Genomic DNA, 22784 nt, shown 5'->3' with positions numbered 1-22784 from the left:
CCTGGCTGTCAGCATCGCTGTGGGTCACGGGATGGTGCAGGCTGAGTCCTGCTGCTTCCCTCTTCCTCCCGCGGGCGGTGAGGAGGAGGCGGCCGGTTTCCCTCCTGGGAACAGCCAGCTCCTCTGCCTGCAGGGGTTGGAACCCCCCGCGGGGGCTCAGCATCCTGCTTGGGGCACCTCCTGCATCCCTGGGGTCTCTCGGTAGGGTTTGATGTGCCTTGCCTCGGATTGGGAGCAGCTCTGGGTTCTCCCAGTGGGTACAGGCAGGACTGCCGGGGGCACTGGGGCACCCGCTGTCCCCAGGCAGCCCCAGCCCCAGTGCCAGCAGCGGGGGGGCAGCCAGCAGGGAGATCAAGAGGTACCCGAGGAAAAGGGAGTGCGGCTGCTTTAATGATTTGGCTGCGGTGAGAACTTGGTGTGGAGGAAATTGAACCCAGGGGAAAAAATCCTGTAATTTCATGCAAAAATTACATGGCAGCTCCGGGTGATTTACTGCAGCTATTTCGGTGGCCAGCTCTGGGGTGTCATTAGAGCGTTACGGGGTAAGTGACTGCTGGTGCACAGGGTCTTCCCAAGGCACCTGGCCCGGCCTCACCTGTTGGAGAGGGGTCCAGGCAGCCAGGGAGTGCTGAGGGTGCATTTTGTCCCCAAAGGCGGGGGGCCGATGTCCCTTAGCTGGGTGTAGGCACCTTGCAGAGCATCCCTGGCTGTGGTGGCACCTCAGGCAAGCTGGGCTGCTGGGGCTGGAGCTGCTGCTGCAAAGGGAGGGGCAGAGTCCGACCCTGTGCTCCCCCCTTGCTCAGCACCCCCTGCCCCACAGCCCACCCTCAGCACCCCTGTGGGGCTGGGTAAGAGCTGGGCGGGCGGTGGGATCTGGCACAAGTCCCCAGGGCGGTGCTGTGCCCGGTGGCACTGCAAGGTCCCCATGCCAGCTGCCCAGGGCAGGTGGCCCAGCTGCTTCCAGCTCTGAGGGAGAGTGGGCAGCCATGCCAGGGCCACGCAGCTGAAATGGGCAGCACATCAGCTCACCCCCCTCCCCTCTGGTGGCATTCCAGGGCAGGGATAGAGGACATGAGGGGGGCGGGCAGGAGGTGGGCAGAGGGCCTGGCTGTCCCCTGCCTCCTGCCAGCTCTGCAGTGGCACCTGCAGCCTGCAGGCAGGGAGCCCATGGCCAGGGAGGGTGTGGGACCAGCCCATCACCGTGGCACTGGGGCCATGTCCCTGGGAGGTGCCTGGTGCCAGGCTGAGCTGCAGCTGGCTCCTGGGTGCCCACAGCTCTCAGGGGCTCCTGCCCGCTGGCAGGGAGCAGGGAAAGGCTGGGCTCTCCCAGAACCCCCCCCAGCCCCACAGGGGGATCCCCAGCTCCCCAGCCCTGCCCGTGTCCCCAGGAGGGAGCGTGTGCCTGCTCGTTATCCACAGCCCTGCTCTGATCTAATGAGCCCTTTGGGGAGCACGTGGGGCAGGAGAGGGTCCTGGGGGATTCACAGATGTGGTTCTGCACGCAGGGTGCACGGGGATCCCTGCCTTCCCCACCGCCCCCGGGCTCCTCCTCTGCCCCTTTGGGTTACCCCTTCAAGGGTGGACAGTCCCAGAAAGCAGGGCAGCACAGACCCTCGGGGAGGTGGGCCAGGACAGGGCTTGGGGCGGACACTGGGATGATGGGACCTCTCCCAGCTGTGCTGGGACCAGCTTGGGAACTGCTGTGGCTGGAGGAGAGGTGTCACACAGAGCCCCAGCACTGCCAAGGTGGGTTTGGGGCTGTGCTGGCCCCATCAGGAGAAGCCCAAGGCAAGGGGTGTCTTTGTGGGAGCTGGATTGACTGTGCAGGTGTTGCCCCAGCACTGAAATCTCTCAATACCAGTCGTGATCCTGTCTCCATCCATCCATCCATCCATCCATCCATCCATCCATCCATCCATCCATCCCTCCCTCCCTCCCTCCCTCCCTCCTCCTCCCCCTGGGCTGAGGCGGCCCAGAGCTCCAGGAGCATTTGGACAATGCTCTGAGGCACAGGGTGGGATTGTTGGGGTGTCTGTACAGGGCCAGGAGCTGGGCTGGATGATCCTGGTGGGTCCTTCCCAGCTCAGGACATTTTGTGGTTTTCTGACCCCTCCCCTGAGCCGCCTCACTGGGACCTGGTGGCTGAGCTGGTGTGAGCCCCACTGACCACAGTGGGATGTAGAAAAGATGCTGGTGCTGTGTCTGTCCCCTCTGGGCTGCAGGGAAGAGCCACTGCACAGGGATGGGCTCTGCAGGTGCTCCCTGGGCTCTCCCCAGGGCAGGGAGGATGCTCCTGGTTTTGAAGGGGACAGGGAGTGATGGCAGCTGGCTAAAATAAAGCGGCTGCCATGGCAACAGCAACAGTCCCAGTGCTGGGAGAGGGATGCTGGGCCGTGTGTGCCACCTCTGCCACGCTGGCACTTTGGCTCCAGCCTGGGCATGAGGAGTGTCCCCCTGTGGCCAATGTGCCCTCTGCCAGCTCCCTCCTGGCTGGGGGGTGCAGGGGGGTCTCACCCCTCTGTGCAGCCCTGGGTGCTGATCCAAGCACCCCCCATGGGCTGGCAGCCCCTGGGACTCTGCCAGGGCAGGGGCACAGAGGCTGCAGAGTGCAGGTGCCCTGGTGTCCCTGGGCAAGGCCTGTGGAGCGAGTGCTGGGCATGGGGGGCTGCTGGGGGGTGTGGGGAGCTGTGGGTGGTTTGACTGGTGTCACTCATGTCTCTGGAGAGTTTGGGATCTGCTTGTGATCAGGAGGGGCAGGGAGGCACGAAGCCAACTGTGGAACAACCTCAGCTGCCAAGTGCACAGCAGGGGTGAGGGGCAGCTCTGTGCCAGGGGGTGCAGGCGGGCAGCACTGGGGGTGCATTGGGGGCTGCACCGAGGCTTTACTGGGGCTGGACCCACTGGGAACCACCGAGATGTGTGGTAGAGATGGGCCAGCACCAGCACGGGGCCAGGCAGGGAATGGGCATCACCCCAGGGACCTGTCCAGTTCCGCAACACCTGTACTGGTTCTGAAACCAGCCTGGAGCCCAGGCGGCCACAGCCAGGCTCTGTCTGAATTTGGGGGTCGGGATGGGGCTGGCGAGTCCTGGTAGAGGACCGCGGTGGTGGTTTCCTACCTGGACCTTCTCCTTCAGGAGAGGCCGGTCTTGGACTCGCCATCCCCCAGCCCTGGGAATGGCAGGAGGACGTGGGCAGGGCTGGCACAGCCTGGGCCCGTGATGTGGGATCCCAGCCCCGCTCCCGCGTTCCAGAGAGCGGAGCTTGTCCGGACCCACACGGCATCGCGGGTCTGTGTGCCCCACAAAGGCAGCGCTGGGCCCCTGTGGGGGTGGCACAGGGGCGGCACAAGAGGGGCCGAGGATGTTCAGGGAGGGGGCTGCAGCACGGGGACCCGCCAGCCCCAGCTGTCCCTCGGCCCTGCGCACACCTCGGGGTAATTAGCGGTCCCTAATGAGCTGTCGGCGGTGCTCGGAGCGCGGGGGGGAGGCGGGGATGCTCCGGCCGTGCCGCCCGGGGCTCCTCGCGTGTCAGCCACCTGCGCCGGGGCCGGGCGGCCGCGGCCCCTCGCGCCTCTAATGGGCATTTGGTTCAATTAGCAGCACGTCAGCCCCGCTCTGCTCAGCCGGAGCGCTGACCCGAATGCGCTGCCTCCGCTCGCCGCCGCCGGCGAGACCCCGCGGCGGGAGGCGGGTGCCTCCCCCTGCCGCTGCCGTGCCCTTTCCCGAGGCACCGGGCGGCCCCTGCCCGGCTGCACCCCGGGCAAGGACGTGCCGGGGAGCGGGGACAGCCCCGGGCCCCGAGGGGACGTGGCAGACGGGACCTGGGCATCAGCTGCTGGTGGGGTGCTGGGACAGAGCGAGGGGCTGGGGGGGCTTATGCGGCATTGAGTGGGGCTGGAGGGGCTTATGGGGCGGCCTTGCAGGGGGCTGGAGGGTTATGGGGCATTGTCTTATGGAGCACTGAGGGGGACTGGAGGGGCTTACAGGGCGTTGTGGGGGCCTAGGGAGCTTGTGGGGCATTGAGGGGGTCTGGCTGTGGGCTGCCACAGGGCACCAAGGAGCTGACGGAGCAGTGCAGGGGGTTGCTGTGGGATGCTGTGGGGCACAGCGTGGGTGCTTTGGGGTGGTGCAGAGGGCTGGTGTGGGGGTTGTGTGTGGGGCAGTGCCAAGGGCTGACTGTGGGGTGGCTGTGTGGCTGCAGGGCACTGTGGAGGGCAGCATGGGGGCTGCTGTGGGGCAGTAACACCCCAACAGGCTGTGGGGCAGGGCTCAGGAGACCCCACACACCTGGTAGCTGCTCCTGCCAGCACGGCACCGTGTGCCCTGGGGCAGCGGGGACACGGGGAGCTCACGGGCTGCTCGCAGCACAGGGGCTGTCAGGGTTCACGACGCGGCTGGGTCCCGTCCTTGGGAGCCCGGTGTGAGGCTGGGGGAGCCCTGACACACGCTGGGCTGGATTTACAGCCACCCCCTGCCCCCACCCCAGCTGGCTCCGTGTGCTTCCCCTCGCTGGGCTCGCCCACCCGTGCAGGGAGAGCTGGTGCGGGTCAGGACGGTGTGGGGTGGGCTGGTATGAGTCGGGCTGATGTGGGGTGGGCTGATGCACCTGCAGGCACGGGAGGTGCTGGGGTCTCATCCCGCTGCGTGCCTTTGGCACAGCACTGGGGTCCACTCCTGCCACCACGGGCCATCCGTCCCTGTCATGAGCACCCAGGGTGCTTGCCATCCCCAGCCTGTGGGCAGCGCTGCCACATGTGCCAGCTGCCACCTGCTCGCCAGGCAGGCCTGGGCCCCTCTCGGGGTGGCAGTGCCACGGCTGCTGGGCTGCACTCGGCCACCGGCTGCTCTGGGCAGAGTGGTGGCACCAGTCCAGGGAGGAGGGCTGGCCGTGCCCAGGGGACGGTGCCAGGACGCTGCTGGTGCCCACAGGCTGAGCCATTTTTTGGTGAATATGATGTCTTTGGCGGTGTTACCATTGACTGTCCCATGCCACCACCCTCCCTGTACAGCTTCCCCAGGGATAAAGCCCATCGAGGCTGTCAGCAGCCTCTGCCCTCTGCAATATTTCCTCCAACAGTGGCAATTTTCATGTGCAAGAAGTGAATAAGCATCAATTAACCCCTGGAGCCGTCCTTGTGCTGCCGGCAGAGCTCTCGTTAGTGGCCCTGTCCCTGTCCCTGCTTCCTCCTGTCAACGGCGTGAGAATCCCCACCCGCTAACAACCAACGGGCTCCTTTGCTGGATGGCCCAGCAGCCTGGACAGACAGACAGCCAGACAGCCCCCGACACACCCTGACCGCGGGGGTCTCTGAGAGCAGGACTGTGAGCTGTGGCATGTGTGGGGAGCAGCTGGCATTGGTGGCTTTGCTCGGAAAACTCTTGGTGCTGGGCAGGCAGCAGGGAGGGGTGACAGCTCCGGGACAGTGCAGGGGGCAGCAGAGGGGTGCGGGGCATGTGACAGGGACGGGGAGATCCTCAGAGCGCCTTGTTTGCTCTCCCCAGCTCCGGGCAGGACCTGCTCTTGCTCGAATTGCACACGTTTGCCCCCACCCCGCTCTCCCCAGGGCACGCAGAGGGGTGTTCAGCCCCACTCCCTGCACCCCGACACCCGCGGGCACCCCAGGGCTGGAGGTGGGACCCTGGGACGTGCTGCTGGGGCGGGCATGGGCAGCGCTGCCCGTCTTGGGGGTCAGTACCCGTCTGGGTGGCTCATTTCGGGGTTCGAGGTTCATCTCGGGGGTCGATGCTCATTTCAGGAGTCCGGCCTCGGGGAATGGCTTCCGGCTCCCACCGCATCATCATCATCATCGTCATCATCGCCGCTGCCAGATGCCCATTGACAGTCAAGTCACTCTCCCAAACAATGGGTCCGGCTAATCCTTTTACAATGGGACTAATTGCTAATCAGACCGATTTCACACTGCCTGTTCCCCTGACAATGAGGCCCGCCGGAGGAGGGCTCCTGGGGGGGTGAGGGGCTCTGTGGGTGCCCACAGCCCCCCCTCAGGCCCCGCAGCAGGACCAGTCCCCGGCAGACGGGCACCGGGATGGCACTGGAGTCTTCCAGCTTGGCAAAGCCTCCGGCAGCTGGTGGCTGGGGGCTGGCACGGGCTCAGCCTCGTCCTGCCCTGGTGCCAGCCAGGGCTGAACAGGGGGTCCGGTGCAGCTGCAGCCCTGGTGCCACCTCCAGCCCGCCCCTCTGCTCCCCAGAGCGTCCCCGTCCCCGCGGCAGCGCTGCGGGGCCGCGCTGGGGCCCGCGGTGCGGGTGTCACCCCTGGCACGGGCTGCGTGTGCCCTCGGGACCGATGCTCCCTGCCCTGTTCGGGGTTTGGGTACCGGCGGCTGCGGGGCCGTGTGGGGCCGGGTTACCAGTGAGGGGCTGGGCCGTGGGAGCGGGGGGAACAGGCAGGGGTGACAGGGATGACACGGGGACAGAGGGGACGGGCAGGGAGGCCCAGCGCGGGCGCAGGGCATGGCCAGCCCTGCAGTGGTGCAGGTTGCTGTGGGAGGTGCTGCAGGGCAGAGCCGTGTCGTGGGGGCCCTGGGACTGGCACCATCCTTCCCTGCACCCCCTGCCTGACCCCAGTGAAGCCCCAGCCAAGGCAGCTGCTGTCACGGGGGGCTGCCAGCCCGGATGTCCCCCGTGTGTCCCCACCTGTGTGTCACTGCCGGCGGGGCTGGGGGCTGCGGGACGCTGGGTGCCCGTGGGTGAAGCAGGTCCCTGCCTGCCTGCTGTTAATCAGCGCAGCCCCCGCCCCGCTCCGTGCGCCCCGAGCCGCGGCCAGCCGAGCATGTCGGGGTGCTAATGAGGAGAGAGCCGGGTGTGCTGCACCTTGCACTTAATTGCTGCTGTCTTCTGGCTCTTAATGAAGCTCGGCTGCAGGAGAAGCAGCAGCCTCCCCTTCCCTCCTCTCCCTCGGGCAGCCTGACCCTGCCAGCCCTGTCCCCTGCCGCGGGGGGTGCAGGGTGCCCTGTGCAGACGCTGGGGTGGGAGGGGCCCTAGCAGAGGATGCTGAATGTCACCCCCATCCAGCTGTGACATCTCCAAAGCCCAGCCCCTCTCCCCGTGCTCTGCATGGCAGTTCCATCCCCGCTGCACAGGCTGCAGCATCTCCTTCCTCCCGGGCTGAGCAGACCCGGCAGCGCTGGCAGGGAGGGACTGCGGCCATGGGGGGGTCCCCACTCCTGCCAGGGGCCTGGCAGTGCCTGGGCATCACTGCAGCAAGCCCAGCTTGGGCATCCCCAGCTCCCCACTGTCTGTGGGTGCAGGGCAGCGCCGTGGGGCTGGGCTGGCTGGTGGCCCTGGCCCTGCCAGGGCGGTGACAACCACGTGCTGTGCTTCTGTCCCTGCTGCTTGCAGGGCAGCTCGGTCATGGAGGGGAGTTTGGATCGTCCTGTGGCTTAGGGAGAAGTGCTGGAGGGGTCAGGGGGACTCTCCCTGCCAGGAAGGCTGGCCAGGGCTTGACTTGCTCTGCTTGAAGGTGGTGAGCATTGGTTGGGCAGCTGTGTCCCAACCACCCCCTGGGCCCCCTCTCCAGCCTTGCAGGAAGGGGTTAATGGCTGGCCCATACCTGCAGTTGCATTTTAAAGATGTGAAATTAAAGCCCGTAATTTATTCTCCCCACACACGAAGGAGCAATTAGTTCTAAACACGGCTTAATCAGTCAGCGCGAGATTGATTTCTGTAGACTTGGATTTGGTGGCTGCTGGCGAGGAGCCAGCCTGGGAGCAATCTCCAAATAAATGAAGTGCAGAGAAGTAAGCCATTACATAATATGATAGATGAGGCTGGAGCTCACTTGCCTCTTCATTAGTATTCCACTGTACTCCACAACAGCACCAAACTTTCTCCCCTGTACCTCGGGCTCCTCCCGCTCCTCGTCCCTCTGCCCCTCCTGCAGCTGGGAAGGGGCTGGGGAGGTGCCTCCCCTCTCTAGCAGCCCCTGGCCAGCCTGGAGCCCTTGGGCAGAGCAGGGGGAGGGGTCTCTACACTGCGGGCTGAGGCTCCTCCCTGGGCCCTGAATCTCGCCTTTTTCCTCTGGGGAAACTGAGGCACAGGGAGCTGGGGTGGCACCCGTGAGCTGCACGTCAGCAGGGAGAAGAGGCGGGTGTCAGAGAATCCCGGAATGGTTTGGGTTGGAAGGGACCTTAAAACTCATCCAGTCCCACCTCTACCACGGGCAGGGACACCTCCCACTGTCCCAGGCTGCTCCCAGCCCCAATGTCCAGCCTGGCCTTGGACACTGCCAGGGATCCAGGGGCAGCCCCAGCTGCTCTGACAATTCCATGCCAGCCCCTGCCCACCCTGCCAGGGAACAATTCCTGGCCAAGATCCCACCCAGCCCTGCCCTCTGGCACTGGGAAGCCATTCCCTGGGTCCTGGCCCTGAATCCCTTGTCCCCAGTCCCTCTGCAGCTCTCCTGGAGCCCCTTTAGGCCCTGCAAGGAGCTCGCAGCTCTCCCTGGAGCCTTCTCCTCTCCAGCTGAGCACCCCCAGCTCTCCCAGCCTGGCTCCAGAGGGGCTCCAGCCCTGGAGCAGCTCCATGGCCTCCTCTGGACCAGCTTTAACAGGTCCATGTCCTTCCTGTGCTGAGGATCGCAGGGCTGGAGGCAGCTCTGCAGGTGGGGTCCCACAGGAGCCAAGGGGACGAATCCCCTCCCGTGCCCTGCTGGCCTCTTCTCTCTTTTGCTGCCCAGGAAGGGGCTGGTTCATGTCCAGCCTCTCACCGACTGGAACCTTCTCCGCAGGGCTGCTCTCACTGGGCTCCTCTCCCACTCTGTACTCACATCCTCATCCCCTCTCTTCCCCAGGCCAAAGCTGTGAAGGTGCATGGCCCCAGGGCCACCCCAGCCTGGCAGGGACAGCTGGGGATGCTCGTGTTGGGATGTGCCCCCTGCTCCTGCCTCCTGCAAGCCCATCCCTGCTCCAGCCAGGGCGCTGCTCAGAGCCAGGGCTGCCAGCACAAGCCCAGGGCACCGAGTGCTGCTCTCAGCAGGAAACCCCCTGGGGTGCTGGATGTGGGTGAGGGAGCCAGAAGTGTCCAGGGTGGAAGCAGCCCCCAGCCAGTCCTGCTCTGGGCAGGGGGGGTTGTAGTGGGTTTGCAGACTCACTGCTATGGGTTTGTGGTACCTGAGCCTCCCAGGCAGGCTGGGTGTCCCTGTCACCAGAGCCAGACAGACAGGGAGCCACAGCCTCTCCTCATGGGTCCCCAGTCCTGCTCACATGAGGTGACAAGCATTTGGGGACACCAAACTCGCGTGGTTGTTTTGGGCTGTGGTGGTGCTGACGTGCCCTGCACAGGGTATGTCCTGGTGCTGAGGGAGGAGGGGAGCACATCCCGAATGATGCCAGGCAGGGGAAGGGGCTCGGAATCCACTCCAGAGGGTTGGTGCCCAAGGGGATTCCCTCTGCCTGTGGAGCTGGTGGGGAGTGGGCTGGGATCTCTGCAGAGGTGCAGGCTGTGCTGGAAGCATCCTGCGGGATGTGCTGGGCATGTGGTGGGCTGGGGCTGGGAGCGATGGAGAAGCCCTGGACCTGTGCGTGGTCCTGACTCTGCCACTGCATTTGTTGCATCCTCACCTTATCCCTCTGCAGGCTCCTGCCAGGGAAGGAAGGTCCCCTGAGAGCTGGCCCTGGCTGCTGCAGGTCCCTGGGACACGTGCTAAAGACAGAGCTGGGACGTGCAGCAAGGGCTGTGACCCACGGGATGTGGGAGGGACCTGCCAGCTGAGCTCTCCCAGCCCCGACCCCTCTGGCTCAGACAGCCCAAGTGTCCCACGATGCCCCATGCACCCCCCAGCCCCATGGGCGTCCCTTTCCTTCTGGGGTGCTGTCCCTGCTGACCCTCCCCCTGTCCTTGCTGTCCCTGCAGAACTCCATCCGGCACAACCTGTCCCTGCACACCCGCTTCATCCGCGTGCAGAACGAGGGCACCGGGAAGAGCTCCTGGTGGATGCTGAACCCCGAGGGCGGCAAGACGGGCAAAACGCCGCGGCGGCGGGCGGTGTCCATGGACAACAACAGCAAGTTCCTGCGCATCAAGGGCAAGGCCAGCAAGAAGAAGCAGCTGCAGGTGACGCAGGAGCGCGGGGAGGACAGCCCATCCTCCCAGCAGGCCAAGTGGTCGGAGAGCCCCGCGTCCCACGCCAGCGACGAGTATGACGCCTGGGCGGACTTCCGGACGCGGGCCAACTCCACGGCCAGCACGATGAGCGGGCGCCTCTCGCCCATCATGGCCAACCACGAGCCGGACGAGCTGGAGGACGATGATGGTACCCCCTCATCCCCGCTGATGTACCCCAGCCCCTCCAGCACCATGTCTCCTTCCCTCAGCGCCCGCTGCTCCGTGGAGCTGCCCCGGCTGACCGACCTGACCGGCACCATCAGCCTGAACGAGAGCCTGGGGGAGAGCATGCTGGAGGACCTGCAGGACGGCTACAGCATGAGCCCCTCCCAGCAGCTCCCCCCGGCCGCCCTGCGGCAGCGCAGCTCCAGTTTCACCTTCAACTCCAAGTGCTCCAGCATGGGGGCCGCCTCCAACACCTACTGCGGGACCATCTACAGCCAGCCGGCCATGAGCCTCATGCGCCGCCTGCCCATGCAGACCATCCAGGAGAACAAGCAGGCCACCTTCTCGCCCGTCAGCTCCTACAGGAACGCCTCGCTGCAGGACCTGCTCTCCTCCATCTCCTACGCGCACAAGGAGAGCATGGTCCCGGGGGACCTGCCCCTGCCGCAGGCCAGCCCCATGGTGCCGGCCCGTGGCCACAGACACAACCCGCTGCTGTGCGGGGGCGGGGAGCAGGGCTTGTCCTCCTACCCGCCCCACCCGGGCGCTCTCATGAAGAGCAACGCGTTGTACCACCCGTCACCAGCCGGTCACCACCCTGCGGTCAACACCAGTGCCTTAGCCAATCCTGTCAGCCTTATGAGCCTGCCCAGTGACTCGTGCAGCATGGCGGCCATGCCGCACCACGGGCACCTGCATTCCTACGCTAATAACCAAGGGGCACACATGAGCTTGCTGGATTCGCTGCAGGGCCCCTACCCGGGGGCCGTCCACCCCCCCGTGTTGGGCCAAGACAGGTTCCCAGCAGACCTGGACCTGGACATGTTCAACGGGAGCCTGGAGTGCGACGTGGAGTCGATCATCCTGAATGACTTTATGGACAGCGATGAGATGGACTTCAACTTCGACTCGGCCCTCCCGCCGCAGAATGGGCTCAACGTGCCCGCGCTGCCCGGGGGGCCGCAGCCCACGAACCAGAGCTGGGTGCCCGGGTGATGCCCGCCCCAGCGCGGGCTCACCACCGGGAAGCCACGAGGGGAACATTGAGACTAACTTTTTTTTTTCCTTTCTCTTCTGCCTTTGTTTGTTAAGATGGGCGAGAGCCATCGGTCTGAGCTTGAGGTCGAACACGAAACACAAACCGGAGGGTCAAATACTGAGATGGGGGAGGACCCCCAGCCCCATGTGTGCCCGGTCTGCGGGTCCTGCCAGCATCCTCTGGAGGACGCAGGGCAGGTGGGTGGGAGAGGCAGCTGGAGCCAGGCAGATCCAGGGGGGTAGCAGGAAGGGAAAGCCTTTCCAGATGGTCTCAGTGCCCCACAGTGATGGTGCCAGTTGATCTGCCCTTGGGCTGGGTGATGGAGTGGTGATGGCTGGTGGTGTGGGACCCCCCCTGCGTGGGCATCCCCCCTGGGAAGGGACTCTTCTCTGAGCCACCTTGGGAAATGAGTCCTCTGGGTAGAAGTGTCAGGAGTGGGGACCCTGCCCCAGGGCAAGGGGGGCTCATGACCCCCCCAGTCCTGGTGGAGATCAGAGCTCTGCTGAGCCCATGGCCCCCGGCCACCTCCACTGCGGGTCCTTGTGTGTCTCCGGGCAGGTTTCCTTAGCGAGCAGTGAGAAGGGGGTGGTGATGGAGGCGGATGTGCAGCCAGCAGCCCTGGGAGCAGCATCTCGGCAGCCCCCGGGGCCTGAGGGTGCCACGGGAAGGCTGCAGCCCCTGCCCGGAGCAGGCTGGGCATGCTCCAGGGGGGTCCTGCTGGGAGTGAGGGTCCCCCGTGCTGGGGGCTCAGGGGCGGCTCGCAGGGGCGGGGAGGGGGGCGTATTTATTTGATTTCATGCACTCTTTTGCCATTGAGTTTTTGCATTGGAAGCAAGAAAGGGTTGAGCTTAGGGAGAGGAGAGGAGAGAGAGGCCGTGGGCAACGCTGGTGGCAGTGTCCCATCACACGGCTCGTCTTGGCTTGGCCACGGGTCTGGGTGTTGGATGGTGGATGAGAGCTGGGGGGCTGTGATGTGGGTCATCCTCGAGGAGGGGCTGTGTGCGTGTGAGGAGGGAGGAGATGTGGTGGCCAGGCCTCTGGATGCAGTGTGGGGTCCATCCTGCCCCAAGCATGGGTGACCCACATTGCTCAGGGAGGGGCCACAGGGCTCCCAGCCAGGGCTGTGGGGGGTCAGTGGCACCATGCCTGTCCCAGTGGGCTCACTGCCCACCTCTGGGGTGCCAGGAGAGCTGTCAGCAAGAGGGGTGCACCCACCTGCCAGGGGCTGGGGCTCCATGGCAATGGGGACCACGATTCACACGTGGTCCTGCTGTGTGTCAGGACCCCAAACTGACCCCACTGCTCTGTGGGGCAGGAGTGGGCCAGGGATGTTCCAGCCATCCCACACAGCTGCCAGGAGCAGCAGGGTTTTGGAGGGGTCAGGCTGGTGGGCAGCAGGAGCAGCTGGTCTGGAGATGATGGAGGGGCTGGGAGGAGGTGGTTGAGCTGCTGCTCTGTCCTGTGGGGTCTCTGCTCAGCCATTCTTCCTCCTGGGCACCACAGGCTCTCTCTGACCCCCAGCCCCTGGGTGCAGCAGGGTCAGTGCACTGAACCAGCACATTTTCCCAGCCCCGCTGTCCCTGCTTGCCCCAGCACAGCTCCTCTGCCACAGAGCAGGCGCTGGGTCCCAGCCAGCAACAGGGACGGCACGGCTGCCCCGAGTCAGGGCAGGGGGACCCGTGGCTGGGCACCTCCTGCTGCTCTCCTGACCCACATGGCTGTGGCAGGGCGTGACAGAAGAGCCCCATGTGCCACCGCTCATCTTCACCCGGGGCACACAGCAGGCACAGTCTCTAAAGACATTCTTACAAGTTAATTAATTATGTTTACATTATTTGATCATGTACAGAATTTAATATATTCTATTATATATAATCTTTCTTGAATGCTTTTTTAAAAAAGGATTATTCTTTGGTCAGGATCATTACCGCATTCCTTTTATACACCACCTCTCGTTTCAGGCATCTTTCAAATCCTTGGAAACCAATTGCAAATGGCTATTTAATCCCCGACCCCCCAGTTCAGCACGTGGGTGTGAGGGACCCCGAGGCAGGAGGGCAGCTGTGGCTGCCCTGGAGGAAACGGGGGCCTCCGCCCCCCAGAAATGGGAGAAAGGGAAGGGTCCTGGCTCTTCCAGGCATCTGATCTCCAGGCACAGATCCAGCAGCACACCATCACGCCGGGCAGCAATCGGGCATTTGGAGAACGGGCTTCTCCCACGCAGGGGTCCCCGAGCCCCCTCCGGTGTCACAGACACGGGCCGGCCACCACCGCGGCGGGGGAGCCGCCCAGCAGCAGGAGGAAAGTGTCCCCCTGTCCCGCGCCCGCCCTGCTGCCCCCGCGCCCCTGCCCCGCTGCGTGGGCACGGCCCATCGCCAAGCTGTCGTCGTGGTTCGTGACCGTGGGGTTGTCGTGTGTGCGGTGCAGTCGTGTTGGTAACGTCGTGTGTTCAGTCGTCGTGCGGGGCCAGGGGCGGCGGGGGCAGGCACGGACGCCCCCAGAGCGGCTGGGACCCCGGGGGACGGGGTGGCTGCAGAGGCAGGTGGCACAGGCTGGCCCCGCTGCGGGACCAAAGGACCTGGGGATGTGGGGCCGTGGTGTCCGGGTGGGCGGCGGTGGTGGAATGGGGGTGTCGGGGCTGTGCTCCGTGCCTGAGCGGCAGGCGGGCCCTGGGGGTGCTGGGGGTGGCTGGCACGGCTGTGCCCCCTGTGACTGCGAGTGTGGGGAAGGGGACACCAGCGCTTTGTGCCACTGTGCAGGGTGGCCAAGGCTCCAGGTTCCCTCTCTGGAAACAGCAAGGCCACCTCATGTCCCACCTCACTCAGCTTCATCCTCCCCTGCCCATGACCCCCTCCCTCCGTTCCCCCACCCCACAGTGCCCCTCTGGGGACCAGGAGCTCCCTCTGCTCCTGCCCTGCTCCCGCTCTGCCCTGCCTGGAGCCGGTGTGGGGGGACACCGCAGGGCCGCCCCGGTTTGCTTCCCCGGCGGTTTTGGGTCCGTCCTTTCCCTCATATTTATAACTGTACAGACTGGGGGGGAGGGTCTCGGAGGCGTCATCTCTCACACGCATCTATCGTAGGCAATGGTAACTTTCTTGGTTGTGCTATTAGAGTTTGTGTATGTGGCAATGTAAAGAACTGTGTATAGTGCATTGTACAGCATATTTTCATGAATAAAATTGTTTTAAATATTATAAGGTGGGGCTGCTGCCATCAGTGCTTGTGTTCCTGGGCTGAGGGAGGGGGATGGTGCCACCAGGGAAGCTCAGAGGGATGGGATGGTGCCCCAAGTGAAGCTGGGGAAGCTGGGGAGAGTTACCGAGGGGGAGATGTGATGTTTGGTGAAACTGAGCTTGAACCCAGAGCATGGGGGTGGTTGGGCTGTGGAGGTCGTGGAACCATAGAACCATAGAGTCATCAGGGTTAGAAAAGCCCTCTAAGACCAGTGAGTCCAACCATTCCCCAGCACTTCCAACCTCAGCACGAGCCCAGGTTCCCAAGTGCCACATCCACACATCCACATCTTTTAAACCCCTTCAGTGGCTCCACCCCTGCCCTGGACAGCCTGTAGCTTACAACCCTTTCCATGAAGAAACTTTGCTGAATATCCACCCTGAGCCTCCCCTGGCCCAGCCTGAGGCCATTCCCTCTCCTCCTGTCCCTGTTCCCTGGGAGCAGAGCCCGACCCCCCCGGCTGCCCCCTCCTGTCAGGGAGTTGTGGACAGTGAGCAGTTATGGTCTCACCTGGACAGACCTCTGGACATTGTCCTGGGCAGTCTATAAATAAATGTATTTACTGACTTCTACCAATGTTTTCTGAGACACGTCCTACCTCAGGGTCACTGCTGCCCGGTGCAGTGGTAGGGGAGAATGTCCAGCTCGTGTGGGTGCTCAAGCCCTGCACCCCAGTGCCCCGAGCCCCCTTACCCTCTGCGAGGCTCCCTGGGCACAGCCCCCAGCCACTGGCCTGGAAATAGCCTGGAAATTCCCCTTTCCATCTGCTGTTGGAGCTGTTTGGACCAAAACTTCCCCTTCACATGGCTGAATTTATTTCCTGCCCAACCTCATCCCACCCCCTGCCATGGACAGGGACACCTCCCACTGTGCCAGGCTGCTCCAGCCCCAATGTCCAGCCTGGCCTTGGGCACTGCCAGGGATCCAGGGGCAGCCCCAGCTGCTCTGGCAATTCCATGCCAGCCCCTGCCCACCCTGCCAGGGAACAATTCCTGCCCAAGATCCCATCCAGCCCTGCCCTCTGGCACTGGGAAGCCATTGCCTGGGTCCTGGCCCTGAATCCCTTGTCCCCAGTCCCTCTGCAGCTCTCCTGGAGCCCCTTTAGGCCCTGCCAGGGGCTCGCAGCTCTCCCTGGAGCCTTCTCCTCTCCAGCTGAGCACCCCCAGCTCTCCCAGCCTGGCTCCAGAGGGGCTCCAGCCCTGGAGCAGCTCCATGGGCTGTTCTGGACTCTCTCCATCAGTGTTATTAACCCCTTCTGTGATAATCTGTTGCCTGATGCTCCCCTCTCTGCAAATCACATTTGCCCCAGCAGCACCAGTGGTGTCCCAGCAGAACCTCTCTGCTCCCAGTGATCTGCTGGGCCATAGCCCAGTGTGTCCTCCCCAGCACTGGTGGGACTGGCCAGGGGCAGAATCCCCTGCAGGGTCAGTGTGTGCCCACTCAGGACCTCCTACATGTGGTCTTAAACCACCCACCCCACACGGCTGGTTGGGTTTTCCTCTATTTTTTATAAGAAAACACACAGTGTCCAGGTGATCCGTCGCTGTTCCCATGTCCTCAGCAAACCTCACCTTGCCGGAGAAACTTGTAATCCTGTTTCTAAACAAAAAAAAAAGAAAAAAGAAAAAAGAAAAAGAAAAAAACCCCAACAGGAAGAAAGCTGTCAAGTTGGTTTAACAGGATCTGTTTTCCATAAATCCCTGTTGATTGGCATTAATTATATCACCCTTTTGGATTCTCTATTCCTTGTGTTCAGTATCAGCCGTTCCACTATTTTCTCCGGGATCAATGTCAGCCTGACAGACTTGAAATCACCCACGTCGCCCCGTTTCCCCTTTTGAAATATTAGGCCGAGCTCCACTTTTCTCCCAGGGCCCCAGAAATTCCCGTGCACTCCTCACCAGAGCAGAACTCAGCAGCAGCACTGCAGGATGTGCTCCCTGCTCCTGTTCTCCTCCCTGCACTGCAGCCCCCCCGTGCTGGGCATCTCCAGACAGCTCCGGAGCGGAGCCCGTTCTCTGCATCCCGTGCTTGTCCTCCCCGCAGAGGCTCAGCAGAGCTGTGTGCTGACAACCTGTGCCTGCTCTGCACGCACTGACCTTCTCCCAGTGCCAGCTCCGAATGCCACCACGTCACCAGGAGCCCGCCAGGCTCTGCACCCACAGCCCTCATGCAAGCCGGGCTGGCAGCCTGTTGCGAGGGTGGGGTTTGATTTGTGCCAAGAGGTCAGAGGCTATTCTGGTCTGAAATGTGGTGGGAATGCAGCCTGGCTCAGGGACACCCTCCCAAAGAGGGGCTGCTCTCCTGCAGTGGGGCTTGGAGCGACCTGGTGGAAGGTGGCCTTGCCCGTGGCAGGACAACCGGATTGTCTTCAGGGCCCTTCCAACCCAAACCATTCTGTGATTCTGTGATTTGCACCCCACCAGTGCCTCCGTCACGGTACACTGACACCCAGGACACAACAGCCTGTCATGCCAGTTTCGGAGTCCTGGCTGCTGGTGAAGCCCTGGTGTTCTGCCCTTTGGAAACGCCTTCCCAGGCACGAGCCCAACCCACCCTGCAAAGCCAAGCCAGCAGCCAGACACGGTCCCCAGCGGGGCTCTCAGGCCGTGGCTGATTTCCATGTGGCTGTAGGGATGGCCTGCTCAGCACATGTCCCATCCCGTGTGCTGCTCTGGGCACTGGGAGGAAATGGGGGAGCAGCTGCGCACTCCCGAGCCAGGAACAGCTGCACACAAGGTGCTGGCAGTGCCCCGTCGCCACAGAGGTGCTGGGACTGCCACTCTGCCAGCTCTCCTCGTGCCCCACTCTGCCAGGACATGCTGGGGAGGCACTCAGCGGGTGGACAGCAGCTGGAGGCGGCAGGGCTGGGTGGAGACCTGGGCTCCAGGTCAGCTCAGGTCCTCAGGAGGAAAGCTCTGGGGGTGCAGAACGCGGCCGAGACACCAGGAGCTGACCCAGCTGTTCTGTCCAGGCTACACAGGATGGCCCAACTGCCCAGGGAACCCTTTGAGGGGTTACACAAAGGCATGAGAGACTTCTCCCCCCATCCCAGCTGTCCAAGGGAGCTGGCTGAAGGCAGCAGGGCTGGGCAGGGCAGCTGGCTCAACCCATGCCTGGGAGACTCCGATTAACGGCACTGGAAGGGGATGCCCAGGACCTGTGCTTGAGGATGTGCCAGGCATCCCAGCGAGGAGGCCTCCACAAAGGACAGGAGGTACCTGTGGACCCCAGACACTGAGCTGAGGGATGTGGGGAGGTGCTGTGAGGCAGCAGGAGGGGGAATGGACCAGGCAGGGGCAGAAGGGGTTTGGAGACTTCCAGGTGATCTCCTTCTGACACGGGGAGCTCTGGGGTGTGAGGAGCTGGGGGATGGGACAGCCCAGACAAGGAGCCCCTGGTTCCCAGTGACCCTGGAGCCCTGACCCTGCCCACAGCTGGCCTTCACTGGGCTGCTCTGGGTGTTGCAGGGGAAGGGCAGGGGAAGCCAAGCATCCACCCTGTTACCCCGTCCCATTCCCGCAGGCCGAGCTGGCCCAGCACAGCAGCACAGGGGAGGAGGGTTTGGGGCTGAGAGAGGCTGAGGACGCTCCAGCAGAGCCCCACGAGGGATCTGCCTGCTGGTGGGAGTGGGGCAGCCCCTCAGGGAGCAGTGCCTGGTGAGAGGTGCTGCTGCTGAGCAGGAGGGACAGGCTCATCCCACAGCAGAGCTGAGTCCCCCTGGCACTGCCTGTGCCCCGTCCCATCCCAGGAGGAGGACAGGGAGCTCGGCACCCCCATCAAGATGCAGGGAATGGGGAGAGGTGGAGATCCAGCATCTCCCCTGCTGTCCCCGCTCTCCTGCCCCGTGCCAGCTCCGCTCTGCCTGCACGGCAGGAACATCCCCGAGGGACAAGGGACACATCTGGAGCCACGCAGAGATTTGTGTCATTGACAGGCTTTGGCTGGGTGAGCGGAGGGTCTCTGGCAGCTGGGACTGTGCCACTGACCCTTCCCACCCCATCCCACCGAGACGCAGCTGGCTCCTCTCAGGGGCACTGGCTGTGGGCTCGTCCGGAGAGGATCCTCTGACATATTTCACTGTTCTGTGAGATAACACTCGAGAGGCTTAACTGGAGAGCTGCAAAGTGTGCCGCTTTCTGCCCCTTTGAAGACAGCAGTCCCTGTGTGGCCATCAGTGCTCTCTCTGCTGCACCAGAGCCCTCCCTCTTTGCCCCCTGCTCCGTTAACTCAGCTCCAGGATGAGCCGCAGGGATCCAGCCCACAGACACCGTGTTATCCCGGAGCTGCGGCCAGGTCCTGAGGGGGACAGGGGCTCCCTAGGCCGGGGGCCAAGCCGCCGTGCAGCATCCCCCTCCCAGCAATCCCACGGGCAGATGTCCCCACAGCCGCCCCTGGAGCACGCGGAGAGGACAGGGACAGAAGGGTGCAGACAAATAAGCAGGAAAGCCTTCAGGAGCACGTGTCTGTCATAAGATACTCCCTTGCAGAAATCTTGGAAACCTTAGAAAGAGTTTTTGCTCAATGTTATTAATTAAGGCAAAAGAATCCCCATATGGAAAGAGAAACAGTCAAGTTATATTTTTGCTAAATACGCGGCACCATATGGTAACATACAGAAAATTGGCCACATAGGCAGCCTAGAATATATGTTACCATATGTTCATATGTACTTTATAATTTCTTTGTTTTTGAAAAAGGGCATTGTCTTATGGGGCAAAAATGAGCAGCCCACCCCAGGGAGGAGGAGAAACAGCACAAGCTGCTTGTGCTGAATGAAGCCCAAGGAAGCAACCCAGCCACCTGGCTTGGGGGCTGCCAGAGGAGCCAGCACGAGGGCACGGAGAGCTCCTTTCCTGCTCCTCATCCTCCGTGGCACCCCCTCGGCACGGGCTGCACAGCTGACACACCGTGTGCAGGCTGGGGACACCCGGAACAGGAGCGGGAGGAGGAGGAGGAGGAGGAGGAGGAGGAGGGGCGAAGAGCTGTCCCCAGGAAACCTTCATTTCCCTGCGGCAAAAACAGAGAGGGAAGGATCTGCTGGGAAAGCGTGGAGACCCTGGGAAAGTGCAGAGCTCCTCCGTCCTCAGCCTGTGAGCGCAGCGCTGGAGCCCGTGCGTGTGCGGGGTGTGTGAGGGGTGCCACGGGGTGTGCCAGCACCTGTGTCCCCGGGGACGTGGATCTGTGTGTGTGTCCTGCACAGCTGGGGGTGAGCGTGCCCCACACACCCCGGCTGCTTTCGGATCTCGAGGCTGCCCCTCCCAGCCCCGCGAGGGGCTTGGTGAGCTGCCAGCTCAGGAGGAGCTCGCAGGGAGCGCAGCTCCAGCCGGAGCCTCTGGCAGCAGGTGCTGGTGCTGGTGCTGGTGCTGGTGCTGGTGCCACAGCTGCAGTGGTGTGTGTGCACAACGGGGCTTGGGGCTGTGCCCACCTGTGCCAAGCTCCGGCTGAGCTGGTCCCACAGAATAATTGGGCAGAGGGTCTCTCTCGTGTGTGTGTGTGCACAGGGAGGTGTCATTTACTGCTCAGGGGGCTTGGCAGGTCCCAGAACCAGAGAACAACCAGAGCCCCAGGTGTCCCCAGGGGTGGAGGGCCCAGTGCTGCCTCCCTGCAAGGGCAGAGCGCTGGCACTGGGGGCAGCTGGGCAAAGGTGTCCCTGCATTTGGCCCTGCTCAGGACAGCTCCAGTCATTGAATCAGGGAACAGTTTGGGTGGGAAGGGATCTTAAATCCCATCCAGTGCCAGCCCTGCCATGTCAGGGACACCTCTCACTGTCCCAGGCTGCTCCCAGCCCCAATGTCCAGCCTGGCCTTGGGCACTGCCAGGGATCCAGGGGCAGCCCCAGCTGCTCTGGGTACCCTGACTATCCCATCTAGCCCTGCTCTCTGGCAGTGTGATGTGCTGTCACTCCAGGCCCTCGTCAAAAGTCACTTCTAACTGCCTTTTCCCTTGCTCCATTTTCCCCTCCATCTGCCCTTCATCCTCCTCCAAGGACAGGCTGGAGCTTTGTCTCTCCCTCCCCTTGCACAGCCCCAGCCCCAGCAGCACTGCTGGCTTTGGGGAGCAGCCGCTCCTCAGGAATCCAGGATTTAATCCCAGCCCCAGAGCAGGGACTCAGTGCCTGTGGCTGCTGGTTAACAGTCCATGAGTCTGTGGGATTCCGGCTTTCCCGAGTACCCTGCGGATTCCAGGATGCTGCAGGAAGCTCTGCCAGGCTGGGACTGTGCTGAGCACTGCAGGAGATGCTGTCAGTGGAGGCAATGCATCCTCCTCCCCAAACCCATCAGCATCAAAAATCATTCCTGGGTAGGACCTGTGGGGCCACAACCCCGTGGGCAAGGCAGAGGTCTCTGCTAGCACACGCCCCGGCTGCTGTCACTCCCCTTGGTCCCAGGTGACATCCCAGGCTGGGCCCTGCTGCAAACACACCTGGCAGCTGCTCAGCCCCTGCTGGGAGCACAAAGCCCCTCTCCCTGCTGAGCGCCTCTTGCTGAAGTTCCTTGGCTCTCTGGTGCCGCCCGCCCTGCCCTGTGCATGGAAAGGACTTGATGGAGAACATCTCTTGGTCCAAGGAAGGTGAAGGTTGCACTGGGATTCTGTGTACCAGAGGGCTGCTCCTGTCTCAGTGTGAGCTGAAGGAGTGGCACCCAGTGTCCCCACCCCACCCAGCACTCTGAGGGCTGTCCCCACTCCCCCCTGTGTGGCTTTTCCCCAGCCATGGGTCAGGACCGGTGCCAGAGTCCCTTTGTCCAGGAGCACCTCGTGATCTACGCGGGCTCTGGCACCTGGTGCTGTGGCTCAGGGGTTGGTGGTTCTGCCCAGCCCCAAAGCCCTTCAAAGGCTACGGCAGGCTCGGCTCGTGCAGGGGGGTATGCTGGTGCTGGGCTGAGCCCCCAGACCCACTCTGTGTCCTTTGTCCTGCGGGCCATCCACGAGGTGCCCGGGGTGGATGTGAATCCCAATCCCTGTGTGCTGCAGGATGAGGACAGAGATTCCTCTGCCCTGCCTTCACATGGGATGTGTTTTTAAGGCATGAGCTTTTCCTCACTGATCTCCCAAAAGCAGGAGGGTGGGCTGTGCCTGGGGGAGGGGGGCTGCGGCAGCACCCAGGCCTGGGGTGGGGCGCAGGGAGCACAAGGAGCCCAGGGAGCCCAGGGAGCCCAGGGAGCCCAGGGAGCCCAGGGAGCACAGGGAGCCTGACCCTGAGCTGCCCCTGTGCCCTGCAAGGCAGCTCTGAACCCACTGCCCTGCCTTGATGTGGGTCCCTCTGGGTGGTCCCAGCCGCACCAGTGAGGTGGGAAGAACCCTTGCAAGGGGAATGGGTGGGTGTCCACCTGCCCGCAGAGAACAGACACTTTGGAAAGGGAAAAAGCCGGGTGCAGCCGCAGCCCGGGCTGAGCAGAGCCCCCGTGCCCCCAGCAATCCCCCACCCCAGGGCACAGGCAGGGACCCCAGCCTGGAAGGACAGCGGGACCTCCCTCTCTGCCCCTCCCGGCACGAGCAGCTGCGAGCGAGCCTTTGTACCGAGGGCGGGGTGGCTGCGGCCGCCCAGCCAGCCCGTCCCACTGCCCTCCCAGCCTTCCCCACCGCCCAGCCAGCCCACCCAGCCCTCCGCACCTCCCTCCCAGCCCTCCCAGCCCTCCGCAGCGCCCGCCGCCAGCCGGACTCCACACGCGCAAAGGCAGGGTTTGCTTCCAGCCCCACTTCTGAGCCCCCCCTCGGCTTTGGAGCAGCTTCATTAAAAGGAAACACAAACCAGAAGCAGAAGGAAGCACTTTTAAGTTGCTGGCAGCTTTGCCTGTCTATGAGTTATGAGGTCTTGCTTTATTCATGGGGCAGGAAAAAAATGCTTATCTCCTCGGAGTCCATTATGTTTCATTTGGAGCCGGGTGCAGTCGGTGCTTTGGCAGAAATATCCCGCTGCCCCGCTCACCCTCCCGAAACTTTATCTCCCTATTTCATTACTGGGAGTTGCACTCGCCCCGGTTTATCAGTGGTGATGGAGTGGATTGCTGACTTCTCTGCTGTCCTAGCAAAAATGAGGATGGAGACATTCTGCTCCAGGTTCCTGCTATTTTCAGAGACCTTGGCTGCATGATTTATTCATAAAAAAGCCATTATTTATGCCAAAGAAAGAAGACAGAATGGGTTAGCTTTTTAAGTGCTTATAATGCATTATATGGTACCTTAGCCTGCCAGACATCATTTATAATTGTAGAATCCC

The 22784-nt window shown here is 63.1% G+C and overlaps 1 protein-coding gene across 1 annotated transcript in view; it reads left to right on the top strand.

The window, feature by feature from the left end:
* Positions 1 to 14523, top strand: part of FOXO6 (forkhead box O6) — a 36814-nt gene extending 22291 nt beyond the window's left edge. Inside the window, exon 2 of the mRNA XM_039564599.1 lies at positions 9874 to 14523. Within this exon, the coding sequence (XP_039420533.1) occupies positions 9874 to 11286 (1413 nt within the window). The 3' untranslated portion in view covers positions 11287 to 14523. The remainder of the gene's footprint in view (positions 1 to 9873) is intronic.
* Positions 14524 to 22784: the final 8261 nt, after the last annotated feature.

Source organism: Corvus cornix, chromosome 23, assembly GCF_000738735.6.
Source record: "Corvus cornix cornix isolate S_Up_H32 chromosome 23, ASM73873v5, whole genome shotgun sequence".
Lineage (NCBI taxonomy): Eukaryota > Metazoa > Chordata > Aves > Passeriformes > Corvidae > Corvus > Corvus cornix.
This window is presented reverse-complemented; position numbering and strand designations above follow the sequence as displayed.